This window comes from Prosopis cineraria, unplaced genomic scaffold, assembly GCF_029017545.1.
Source record: "Prosopis cineraria cultivar Desert tree isolate PC_DT_omini unplaced genomic scaffold, ASM2901754v1 PC13, whole genome shotgun sequence".
NCBI lineage: Eukaryota > Viridiplantae > Streptophyta > Magnoliopsida > Fabales > Fabaceae > Prosopis > Prosopis cineraria.
The window spans coordinates 9,895,978-9,909,723 of record NW_026555344.1 but is presented as its reverse complement, the minus strand read 5'-3'; the positions used below and the strand labels follow the sequence as shown (position 1 = coordinate 9,909,723).

Below are 13,746 nucleotides of genomic sequence, written 5' to 3'. Positions count from 1 at the left end.
AAGAACCAAACAAAATTCAACGGTTGAATCGGTTAGACTTTGTGCTCTTAAAATTAGAAATCAAAATTCATTCCAAAAGGTAATTATCCTTTCTCTTGTGCCTGCATTCACTATTCTCATTATGTGCATTGACAATACTTGTTAATGACTTAGTTTAAATTAAAAAATTATTTTTATGATTAAGTCAGGTTGAATTAGAATTGTGCTATTGTTAAGTCAAAACTTGAAATAATTTTCAAGAAACCAAATTGTTCTAAATCTGATATAAAAAAAGCTAAAAAATTTGAGAAACATAAAAAATCCAAAGGTTGAACCCTCAAAAAGCTTGCTTTATTTAAGGACCTGTCATATATATACAATATGATTTGAGATTAGTTTTAAGGAAGATGTTGATAGCTAAAATATAAGTACAGATACTTTTGAATTATCTTATACTTGATTTAACTAAGATCCACCTATATTTAATAAATTATAAAATTATAATTCATGATATTCTTAATTTATGGTCATATTGTATTACTTCATTGACAACTAAATGTGTTATGAATTTATTTCTTATATATTTCATATTTATATTTACTTGTTATGTCATTTTAACTTTCAGTTTAATTTCTTGAGTTTTATAGTTTAATTAATAAACTATAAAACTCAAGACCCATTGATCATTTCAATTTCAATTTGATAATCTTAAAATATAAATTTACGAGTTTTTTCTATGTACCTAAGTATGTATAGTTCGATCTGGATCTTGATTTGTTCAATGTGAGCGTTTTCTCCCCTTAATACTAATCATACTAGAACTCCCAAAATTTGTCCTGTCAAATATGTCAAAGTATTAACAATGTTGGCCACAAATTTGACCTCTCACTTGAAATTAGATGGATAGATATCTTTCATTACACAAACAATGTCAACGTCATCCACAAAATACAGTGTCACCAAAAGCAATGATAAACGCGTGGCACGGAACCGCCAAACATTTGCGAAGTAAAAATATACGTTATACTATTTATAATTTGAGAGCAGTATCATCCATTATAAATTTTACATTTTATGTTAACATTCTATTATTGAATATTAAATATTGATTGATGATTGTGTTGCCACCATTAGAGCTAGAAAACAAGCTGAGTTTGTATAGCCAATTTCTTTAAGTTTAATAATTGCATCCTTTCACTTTTTTTTTTTTTTTTTCATCTTCTTACATTAGAGTTTTGAAATAGAAAGTGAACTAATAAGTGCCGGCCCTTTAAAATAGTGGGTAGTCTGTTTGGGCCATTTTATTATATTTATTAAATATACTTTTTTTATGTTAACATTATTAATACTTTTTACATTATTGACAATTCTTTAAATATTTATCTGTTTTTGTATTTTTTTTAGAATTAAACTTTGCAACTAGATTAGTTTGTTTAATTTTAGATAACGACTTCTTTTTTTTCAACTTTAAATAATTGTTTGATTTACTCTGGACTTTAGACATTGAGTTGATTTATGTTATGCATGTGTATTAATACTTTTAAATTATATTTTTGACAAGAGAGTTTTTTTATACTTATATAATTTGACATTGTATGATTTGAATTAGGAATTTATAAATCTTAATGTTTTATTACTTGAAATAGGAGTTGTTTTGCATAATCATAATTATGATGTTGCTGCGAATCTCTATATGTTATTGTTTTATTGAGATTTGGAGGAGAATTTTTTAGTTTATTTAACTTGAGGCAATGATTTGGTACTTTAATTTATTAATACTTATAACTTAAATTAAAATTTTTATAATATTGAGCAAATTGAACTACAAGTCCTTCTAGTTTTTCGTAATTTGAATTCAGTCCCTGTAGTTTATATTATTTTAATTAAGTCCTTATAATTTAATTGATTAAATATATTAGTCCTTCAAGATTAAAATTATTAAAAACTTATTTACTTTTTAAAAATAAAAAATTTCTAAAGTTTATAGAAAATTTAGTTTAATACTTTGAGCCAAATTTTTTTATTTAATACAATATTTTTAGTTTAAAACAATTATTATTATTTTTATGAAAAAACTATATGTATAAAAGTTATATAGAAAAATTAGCTAATTGTATAAATTTTAAATTATAAAAATCATGTAATTAATTATAAAATTATATAATATTTTAATAAACATATAAAAGTCTATAATTTCATTTTAAAAAAATGAAAAATTAAAATATTTTGATAACCAAGTATTAACCTATTTAATTGATTAAACTATAAAGAATTTATTAAAATAAAATAAATTACAAGCACGTAATTTAAAATTGAGTGAAATTATAAATACTCATAAACTAATTTATCTGTAATATCTATTTATTATTATTTTATATATTCATTTAAAAGGGCAAAAATTTATTTTAAAAAAATATATAAACATGAAGCCCTATGGGCTAGTCTAGGCCTATGAGATTCAGGCCAGGCGAATGAAAGTTTTTTTTTTTATATATATATATATATATATAAGTGGGATTCTTAAGCCCAACTGTTTTATGCCCAAGTCTATCATGAGCCGGCCCATTTTTTACACCACCATCCTCCACTTTCTAAAAGGTTCAAGTTCAGCTCCAAGTTCATGTCTTGTTTCATCATCTTGTTCGAATTAGCAAGTAATAAAATTGTTAGACTTTTCTATCAAAAAAAAAAAATTGTTAGATTTTAAGAGGTTAGAGTATCTTACCGGGAAGAGTTTTTTTGAGAGAGGGAAGTCCAAGTTGGTTTCATAGAACCTAGTATCCCATGTTAGTTGGAACAACTCCTGTCAGTTTTTCTCATGTAGAAAAAACAGTTCCCTCACTCTTTAAAATAATATTGAATAATATTAAATCCAAAAAATGAGTCTTGGTCAACATATGATGGGTTGAAAAAACCCAAACAAAAATAAAAAATGAGTAACTCATATTTCTTAATTTCTACACTTGTTGGACTGATTGGTCCGGTTAATAAAAAATTGACACATAACTCACAAGAACGTGATATTAAGTAAAGATTGACAAGATAAAAGAAAGAGATTTTATTGAATGGAAATTGTAAATACAAAGTAATATCTCATTGAGATGAGTGTGACATGCTAGAGGAATTGAAAGTAAACGAACAAGAACTAAAAACTTGACTAACTAGAATGAGAAGATGAGGGATTTTGGTTTTGAGGGATAAGTAATTGTCTGTCTGTAGATGAACTTCATTTGGTGTCTAAATTTTTCGACTGGATTTCTAAACTCTATGATCTCTACTTTCTCTTAAATTGCCTAATTAACTTCATTTCCAAATCTCATGATCTCCATATCAGTGCACTTTACTTGACTTTAGCTTTTCTACCTTCGTTCCAATCCAAATTGAATGCCGAAAAAAAAGGGATGAAAATTCAAAGGCTAGTCATGTTGAGAAATAAAATTCCATTTTATCTTGGAGACTCTCACAATTATTTTTTTTTTTCGTGAACAGCATAGAGGCATCCATTAAAAGGTAGAAAAACTGATTCTCACAAGTATATTGGCTATTAATAAATTGTAGAGTGAGATTTTTGCTCTATTACAGATAATTCTGTTCAAAGTACTATCTAATATTGATGCCCTGTTTTGATAAAGAGAAAAATTGAAAAAAGGGAAAACTTAAAAAGAAAATAGGGAGGAAAATAACTTTTACCCTATTTAGATAAAGAAAGAAAAGTAAAAAGAAATTAGAAGAGATAATAAGGTATAAAATTTATCATTTTTTTTTTCCAACTTTTCTCTCCACATTAGAGAGATTTTGAGAGAAAATACTGTATTCCACACGCTACCCCACTAACTCATTAGTTCATTTAATTATTTCACAGCAATACTAATAATTTTTAACAGCAAAAAGACTCATCGCCAACCAAAAGAAAGAAAAACCCCTGTTTAATTTTAAATAGAAAAATTATTCACTTTTTTTTTTAAAGAAAAATAACATATTTTTACTAAATTATTTAATTTTAAAATATAATAATGTGAAAATATATTTTTATCAAATAATTTGATTTTAAATATTTTGATGATAATAATTCTAATATAATATTTTCCTTTAATTAATTTTCATATATGAAAAATGATATATTTTAATGTATGGGTATTATAGTTATTATAATATTTATTTTTTTTTTCGCCTAGTTTTTTCGGGTCCATCCAAATACAATCGGTGATAACACTTTTTTAAAATTATATTTTCTTCTTTTTTTTCCTCCCAACTTTTATTCATATCCAAATGGAGGATAAATGCGAGTGTCTGTCTCAATGAAAATTTAAATATCAATTCATTATATCATGGGAGATTATTATTATTTTTTTGGCTGGTAGTTATCATTCTCTTTATTTTTACCATTTATCATGACATCTTCCAATGCTTCTATCTCCATCCCTCCGCCGACAGCCCAACTGCTAATTTTCTAAAACACAACCCACCTTAAAAGGAGGCCCAATTGCTAGCTCACTACGAGTAGGTTTGGTTTAATTTCATTTAGGGAAAAAGATTGATGGGGAATGACTTTCAGCTATAGGTGGTGATAAATCAAGCAACTGACTTGTTGGGACTTGATGAGTTTATAAAGAGGTTAAGCCTTAAGGCTTGTTTTACATGTCTCAACAATTTAGACTTGAATTTTTAAAGTTCTGGCTTGTAAGCCCGTTGGCCTAACCTGTTTAGATATATTTATATATATATATATATACACACACACACACACACACATATGATATTTACATTTATGTATTTATATATTATATTATGTTATATTATATTTAAATAATTTTTAAGTCTTTTAAATTTTTTTAAAATCTGATAGATGTAGGCTTTGAAGTATAAATAAAAATATAACGTTTGATAGGCTTGAAGCCTAAACTTTGAAGCCTAATTTAGATGCTTTTTTAAAGACTTATATAAACTTATATGTAAAGTGGGCCTTTAAAAGGATTTTAGGTTAGACTAAGCCTATCATATATTTAAGTTTGAGAAGAACGTGCATATAAGTTCATCATGAGTTCTAAGATTATTTGATTAAGGCCTATACTATTAGCTTGGTTTACTTTTATCCCTACTTTTAGCCCAAAACTAAGGTTTGGTAAGAAGCTGAATTTGTTTTCTTTTTTTTTTTTTTTTTTTTTTTTGCCTTTGACCTTTGTGTTTATTTATGAAAACAAAAATTACATTAAAAATATTCAAACATTAACATAAATTTTTTTAAAAAAGTATTCAAATATAAATTATATTGTTATAACTTACTTTTACTCTAATTTATTGAAATTTTAGTTTTACAAATTTTAATCCAAATACACTTTAAACAAGAAACAAGCATCATGCAAACCTCTCCTTAGAGAGGCTAGGTGAACTTTCGTAGTCCATGTATTCTTTCAGTGTATCACTATAAAAAGTTACTATCATTATTACAAATCCCTTTGCGTGAATCCAAGCATAATTTTCTTTTCTTTTTTTTTTTTTACATAAATGTAACATTTTGTTTGTAATTGATATTTATAATTAAATTTATCTTAATTAATATTTACAATTTAATTTTTAAAAAAATTTATTTGACGTAACTATCATTAATTTTTTTTCCTTCATTCTCCCTTTAAGAATTGTAGTCCCATGGATGAACAAAATTACAAATATTCACAATTATTAAAAGCTCCAAAAATAGTTGACGGCGCTGCTGAGTCATAACATAAATATATAAATTTTTAAAAATTAAGCAATAGCCAATAGAGCCAATGGCTCTTCGGATAATAATAGATGCAATAAATAAATAAATAAATAAATAATAAAGTTTTAAACAAACCTAAAATAATTGATGCAAAATTGGGATCTAACTTTCTTCTTGGAGCGGTCTTGGATTTGCAGGGATACAAAGGACACTCGCTTTCCCTTTCCGGAAACCACTGTACGGATTCTTCGCTTGCCCTTAATCCTTCTATTTTGAGATTGAATTTTCCATGATTATTTGCTTCGCCAGTTTCTTCCTTGGTCTTCATTTTGCTTCCCTAGTCGATGATTTAAATTTTTACCGCTGTTTGATGCCGAATTGGGGGAATGATATCTTGTTCTTGTGCCGCCTTTTTGTTTGTTTCTTCTTTGCCTTGTGGTTTCTGATTTCTTAGAAATACAATTGTATGGCTAGATTTAGGTCCATGTATGTAATATTTAAAACTATTGTCTCTTTCACAGATCATACGTAATGATTCTTTCTTCTCAATGTGTGCGCGGTTCAATGTTGGCTTTTTGTGTTGTAGCAGTTGGAGATGGGGGCATACCTTAGCAGTCCGAAAACAGAAAAGACCTCTGAAGATGGCGAGAATGACAGGCTTCGCTATGGGTTATCTTCCATGCAAGGGTGGCGTAAAACTATGGAAGATGCTGTCTGTACTTTTTTCTTTCCTTTTGTTCTACTTCTGTGTAATGCCGGTTTACTTGTTGGTTAGCATGCTCCTTTTTTTTTTTTTGGAAGATATGGTACATCATGTTGTATCGTTATTGGCCGACAATTGAAGTATTCAAATATCGTTTTGGTTGTGCATAAATGGCGTGCTTGCAGAAAACAACAGTGGGTTTGTATCCATTTTAATCATTTAACCGAGTGCAACAGGAAAGGAAAATGTTGGGAAAAAGTTGGCAATTTGACTTAATTGTTAATGACTGAAATAGAACTAGTAGCAGATGATTGAAATATTATGGTTTCTATCTTCTAGATGGTATCTTTTCATCCTGCAGAGATTAGGCAAGTCAGGTGTGAATATAAGTTAATTTAGCTGTAGTTTACAAAACCTAATGCTAGTTGTACTACTTACTCATACTCCAATGTTCTGGCAGGATCAAGATCCCTTGACCCAAAGGTCTTTGGTTCCATTCCTTCTTTGATCTTTTGTGGAGGCATCCACCAACTGTGGTGTGTCTTTCCCAGTAGCTGGAATGAGCTTACTAACTCCTAAATTTTTGTTCAACCAAAAACAAAGTTTCTAGTCATCATGCTTCTATTACAAATTATCAAAAAGATATGGTATTTTATGTTTTTAGATGAACTCGTTGGTAACTATATTTTTAATCTGCTATGATGAAGAGAGTCAAGTTTTCACTTCTTTGTTGACATTCATAATAATAATAATAATAATCTATCTATTGAGGTGCATGTGCTACAGTACTACTAAAAACTTTGAAATTACAGGGGGATAAATCACACTTCTCTAGCATACCTCTACTTCTGTAGGAACTGCCCATCTTTTGAAGAAGATTGTTACGTGGATATAAAGCAAGATGTTTTTCTAATGCCTTTATCATTTGTAATTCATCAGGCTTATGATATATCATGATCTATTCTATTCAATGGGGTACATAGTGTAGGGAGATGGAGAATGGGATGGGAGAAAAGTAGAGATAATTTCTTCGTAGGGTAGCAACTTGTATCCAATCAACTTCTGTCATTCTATTTTGTATTCACATGTAATACATGGAGTGCAATCCAATAAACTGCTGTTGTTAATGATGCAATATATGGAGTGAAATGCAGTACCTGTTGTACGCTGAAATATTCAAAGTACAAGGGCAAAAGCCCTATTCGTTACTGATGGTCTGTCTGATTATTCTGATAGTTTATACAAATTTACTTTTTCTATATTGCTTTTCAGCATGCTGCCCATCCTGATTTGGACGAGTCTACATCTTTGTTTGGTGTTTATGATGGTCATGGAGGTTAGTATCTGTTCTGAGAGTTTTCAATAATATTGTCATATCTGGCAACACAACAATGTGTTAGGCTTGTCCAAGGTCAGGTTTGAATTTGAACAGGCATGCCAAACCTGTTCCAATCCTCAAAATCCACACCTGGAATGGTTTCATAATCCTATATATATTTATTTGCAATTGCAGGCTTTTGGCCTTTTGTTGGCCTGACCAATGTTATAGTAAAAGAAGGGAAAAAAAAATGCCTTGATACATTTTTGTACGATTGTTGGGGAATTTCAGACACAATTAGTGTTGATTAGAGCTTACTCAATACGCTTGGAAATGCCGATACATCTTAAGTTGTTTGAAAAATTGATTTGGTAGGGCTTACAGATTCAACATAGTTAATGGCCAGAAGCTTGTATTTTATAGCCCTTAATTAAGTGCACAAATTTTCAGGTAAAGCAGTCGCTAAATTCTGTGCCAAGTATCTACACCAACAGGTGCTTGAGCATGAAGTTTATTTAGCTGGAGATTTAGGCACATCTTTACAACACTCATTTCTCAGGTTTCTTTTTATCGATTGTTTTTATTTAAAATTTTCCTTTGCTATGGGTTGATGCTTTTTCATCAATAGTTGCCAAGGGATCAAGAGGTGGAATAGGGTTGCCTGAAAGTGCTTAGGCTCAAGACCATGTTTTTGGAAGTTACAAAGCATAGTCTTTCATCCCTCCTTTTTCTTTGTTTCTTATTTTTACTCAAATAGTTCATCTCACTATAATAGTTTATTAAATTATATTTACGCAATCAAAAGATTGACAGTTTATGACACTCTTTTCAGATGCTAAAAACTTACAAAGGCAACTTGAGCCAACTCCTTGTAGCTGAGATCAAATGTTTAGTTAGAATAAGAAATTTCACCATCTGACTGACATAGTGATTTTGATGGAATGATAATTGCTCATAATTGGCACAATTCTTTTCCTCCATGGGTGAAATTCAATCACACATGACATATTTAGGTTTTTATTGGTATGAACGGATTGTGACCAGGAATTGTGAAGGGGAATGGAGTTTTGACAGAAATACTTTTGTTGAAAGTCGAAACTGTGCTCCATTTCTTATATATTCTATCCTTTTTTTTTTTTGGCAGAATGGATGAGATGATGCGTGGACAAAGAGGGTGGAGAGAATTAGCAGTCTTGGGAGAAAAATCAAAAAGGCTTTTTAATATGAGATGTTGGTTTATAAGGACTCCAAAGAGTGGTTCAGTCAATGGCCATGTTGATGACTGGGCTTTTGAAGAGGTAACTAATAAGAATGACATACCACAGGTGCATGTTATTCTAGCTTAATGCTTGTGTCATTGTTCATTCATGTTTTAAATATTTTGATGCAGATCCATTTAAGTTCAAATTCTGTGTTGGAAAATGCAGAAGTCCGCTCCAAGCCTACACAATACATAGGCTGTAAACACTGTTTATTATTTCACCCTGGCATTTTTGCTTTCTCATTATCCTTTATTGACCAATGAAAATTTTCAAAAGCCCGAACAACTTTTGCTTAAATTTAGTATTGATATTAATGCAGAAACAATATTTCCAATTTGCCACCAGTGCCCCCTTTCTTAAACTGCTGGTGCTAATTGTACCATTTGTGGTTATGAAATAATTTTTAAATTTACAGTGTCTTAAAAATTGAAAATAATATGGCTTTGAGGTTATAATTTGCATAACTTTTCACTTCATGCTGACTGCATTGCAGTTTGACATGAAGTTTAAGAAAGGTTAAATATGCAGAAACTTCTTGCTAGTTTGGTAATTTTATTATTTAGAACTAAAATATAAGTGTGAGGTCTGATGTTGGGCAAACAAATATCTAATTCCAGTTTATAAAAATTTTGATGTTGAACTGAGGAAATTTTATGCTGCAAATTAGGGGCCCCATTGTGGTTTCAGGGTACCAAAGGCAGGATGCACAGCTTGTGTTGCAGTCATCCGAGGCAACCATCTTCTTGTTGCAAATGCTGGTGATTCTCGCTGTGTATTATCAAGGAAGGGCCAGGTACTTTCCCGTCCTCTTGTAGTAAACCTCATTCTGCATCATATGGTCAAATTAAGATGCAGGTTCTTGATATATCCAGTTTGTGTTTGATTTAGAAGGCATTGACAGGGGTACTGACCTGGAAAGAGGATAGGAAAAGTGAGGGGAAGTAGTTATCTAAAGAATTTGCTGAGTGAGAAAGGTTGCTTATTTATGTAGTACAGTTCTTTTGAGGATCATTGTTAACTAGTGACTTCAGCGAACTATGTTTTATACCCATTTCTGCTGCGATGGTTTTGAAGGGTAGCGTTTGTCACGCTTATGCACTAAATGGTTATGTCAAAAGATAATTTTGACCTTAAGAGGAGCATGCCTCTGCCCATCGTTGACCTCAATGTTTGGTGCATCCAGTCATCAAGTATATGAACTTCTGAGCTGGGCGTCTGTGAAATGCTGCCTTGACCAGTGGGCACAACTAATCTTTCACAATTCTCGTATGTTTGGTTCAGCGAAGTCTCATTTGCAGGCACAAAATTTAACTAAAGATCACAAGCCTGACCTCGAGGTTGAAAAATACAGGATTCTAAAAGCTGGTGGTTTTATACAATTTGGACGTGTCAATGGATGTTTAAACTTGACTAGTGCAATTGGTAATGCAAATTTCTTATTTTTTTGTAATGCAAGGGAAATTACAATATCTTTGTCTTTCTTTTCAGTTGTAATTATTGCCGTCTTGTTGTAGGTTGCCTCATTTGTCCCAATGAATATCAATATTTAATTTAATGTAAAATATAGCAAGCGGCACTATTCACAAATCATAAATAATTATTCCTCATGTGTCATATAATGCATGAGAAAATATGTCTAGTATTTTATAATGTAAAATCGTTTCTATTTCAGGAGATATTGAATTCAAGGAAAACAAGCTTTTGCCTGCGGACAAGCAGATGGTAACTGCTGATCCAGAGTTAACTTATGTGAGTAGTATATTGTCAGTGCATTATACCCTATAAACAGGTTAAAGGGTTAATATCAGTGAGATTTTTCTTTTCGTGAATATGTTCTGTTCATCTCATGCAAATAGTGTACCATTTATTTAAAGAAAAAGAAAAGAAAAGAAAAAGAAATAGCATACGCATTTGCTGCCATCTTTTAACATGTTCCTTTATGGTTTTTTTTTTTTTGTCTTTTCCTTTATTTGCTCTGGGTTGATTACTCTTACTTATATTTTGTATAATAAATAGGTTGAGCTTTGCAATGATGATGAGTTTCTCGTTATAGCTTGTGATGGAATATGGTAAGTTTCTTGTTTCCAAAAATTCCTTTTGAAACTCCTTTGATAGTCATAGTTATCGTGATTTAGTTTTTATTATCTTGTTAATGTATTGTTTCATCCGAAATAGTCTTTTTTCTTGGCCTATTTTTTATCCAAGAAACTCAAAATAGCTATTTTTGGCCTATTTTTTTTCTCTCAATTATGTAATAGGGACAATATTGTCAACAGCTTCATCAAAATGCCACATGACTTTGTCCTCTACGCTGCTCTAAGCTTACTTTGATAGCAATGTGCTTCATCTGTTACAGTTCAAGGAATATTTGCCATTATACATGTCCTAGACATTGGCTGCCCTTGTTTTAATTTTATGATATACGAGGAATGAAGGTGGATGCTCAACGATCCATTTGACACTTTTGCTTTGTGCATTGTATAAAATAGGGATTGCATGTCAAGCCAACATCTTGTGGATTTCATACATGAACAGTCAAGGACAGTAAGTTTTATTCTGTGTTTCTTTTCTTTTCTTTTGTTTTTGTTTTTGTGAATTTATTCTATGTTTCTTTGTTTTGCTGTCTGTATACTTGACACCACCTAATGGGATAAGGCTTATTGTTGTAGTTTGTTTGTTTTTATGCAGATTAAAGATACTCCTTGATTATACCATTTGGCATGTTTCAATTGGAAAGATGAGTTGTATAAATTTTATATGTATAAATGTGTAAAAATTATGCAGGAAAACAATCTAAAAGTGATCTGTGAGAGAGTATTGGATTGGTGCTTGGCACCAGCAGCCGGTGGTTTGGGATGTGACAACATGACCATGATCTTGATTCTGTTCAAAGGGCCAAATTCAGGTGCTTCTGTCATTAACTAACAAGCCTCTGTCACCGACAGATAAGAGAAAAGGTTGTGCAGAAGATTGCTTGATTGTTTAGTTTTACGTTGAAAACCAAAAAAATCATGATTTTGATGGAAGTGAGTAACTTTCAACGTAAAACTAAGTGAAAATGAGTTGTAAGTAAGAGAGACATGATTGATTAATACAGGAGAAAAGGAATCATGGGCCTATCTCATATCTAGATTTCAAATTGTATGATGGTATGTGCAGGTCTTGTACATGTGTAAATGTATTAAGTATCTAAAATACAAAGCCATTAATTGATGGGAAACGCGACATTTTCAAATTATTCTGTCATCTAGTATTGTTGAAACTAGATTTTTCATGGCTTATTGATAGCGACGTTTTTTTTTTTAAATATTTTTTATATTGTATATTGATATGTTGCTTTTGTTTTGTTGTAAAAAATAACTTAGCTCTATTTTGTATAATTCCCCTCAATTTAAATTCTAGACGGTAGACTTCTTGTAGTTATGTTTATTGAGTTTACCTAAAAAGTTAAGTAGTGTTATTAATCACGTTAGTTTTAATTGATGTTCGTCAAAAGTATGCTTCTTGTTTACTAAAATATTTCTCTCATAGAACAGTTCTTTTATGTAAAAATGTGTTCAGTAAAAACTTAGTTGTTATATGAAATAATAGTGTTCATTTTGGAATTAAAAACATTTAGTATTGACAATTTATGTCGTTATTCTATTTCCAATGAATGGACCGTTTTTGTTAAAAATGTATTTTAAAGTTGAAACTGAATTATTTGTAGAGGAACAAATTCAAGAAGATATTGTCGTCATGAAGTCAACGATAGTTTGTTTTTGTTACCCAACATTTCTGTGATCAGTTTTTGTGATTGGGATATGTTTGAGAGCCTAGATTTAGATCAATACAATTAATTAATATTTGAAATATCATACAAGTGAAAGCAAAATTCTTAGAGATCAAATTGAGATTATTTATCTGAAAGGATTAAATTAAGAGACAAATAACTTAACCAATCAAATATGATCAAATGACTTTTGAAATTCATTTTGTTTCTGTATAATGAAATTTGATTAGGATCTCCAAATATATTTTAATTATTGATATTGATTTGATTTTTGAAATTTGATTTTTTTTGTCTAATCAATGAGGTTCCTAAAATTTTAAAATCATATACATTTAGTCATTTTGGTTTTAAAGAAAAATAATATCATGAGGACTAAAATATATATGGTTATAAAATTTTAGATAATTAATAAATATTAAATTTTATGAACCAAATTGATAATTAAAGGCCGATTAAAGAATAGATATTATTTTTTATTTGGTTGCGGTAATAAAAAGTAATTATTATTTAATTATTTTTTAATTTTATGATATCTTCATAAATATATATTTATAAGAAATAATTTATTAACTATTTATTTAAAGAATTCATGAGATTTCTATTTATCATAGCATTTTTACTATATCTTCTTTATCACATTAGACTATTTTTAGAAGATATTCAAAGTAATTTTTTAAAATGATCAGAATTTTTTTTCTTCAAATTATAATTATTTTCAAAAGTTTAAAGAAATATCATAAAATTTTGTAAAATAATTTTTTTAAAAAGATAAGAGATTTTTTTCGTAAAAAAATTTAAACAAGCTGCCTGAATCAAACTTGAAGGATACGAATTTGATTATTTTTTCCCACGCTTTTGAACCTCATCTGGGTCTCTCGGTCATATGCGTGCACATAATGTGCTTGTAGAAAGCCAGTCACATATCGGCACTCAATATGTTTGGATCATTCGATTACGTTTCAAAAGAATTTTTAAAAAGCTGACAAATCTTGCATCACACAAAAATTATTT

General features: G+C 29.8%; 1 protein-coding gene across 6 annotated transcripts; it reads left to right on the top strand.

Annotated features, from left to right (window-relative positions):
- Positions 1-5,828: 5,828 nt before the first annotated feature.
- On the top strand, positions 5,829-12,209 carry LOC129290764 (probable protein phosphatase 2C 21). Of its 6 annotated transcripts, none has more exons than XM_054927726.1 (11): positions 5,829-5,917; positions 6,267-6,396; positions 7,656-7,719; positions 8,152-8,260; positions 8,846-9,026; positions 9,631-9,756; positions 10,262-10,385; positions 10,636-10,712; positions 10,980-11,032; positions 11,453-11,507; positions 11,748-12,209. In XM_054927726.1, the coding sequence occupies exons 2-11, from the start codon at positions 6,322-6,324 to the stop codon at positions 11,886-11,888; spliced, it is 1,005 nt and encodes a 334-aa protein (XP_054783701.1). In that variant the 5' UTR covers positions 5,829-5,917; positions 6,267-6,321; the 3' UTR covers positions 11,889-12,209. The 6 variants fall into 6 exon arrangements, with proteins under 6 accessions (XP_054783701.1, XP_054783700.1, XP_054783699.1 ...); XM_054927725.1 differs by having other exon boundaries at positions 5,830-5,917; positions 6,270-6,396; XM_054927724.1 differs by having other exon boundaries at positions 5,835-5,917; positions 6,267-6,392.
- Positions 12,210-13,746: the final 1,537 nt, after the last annotated feature.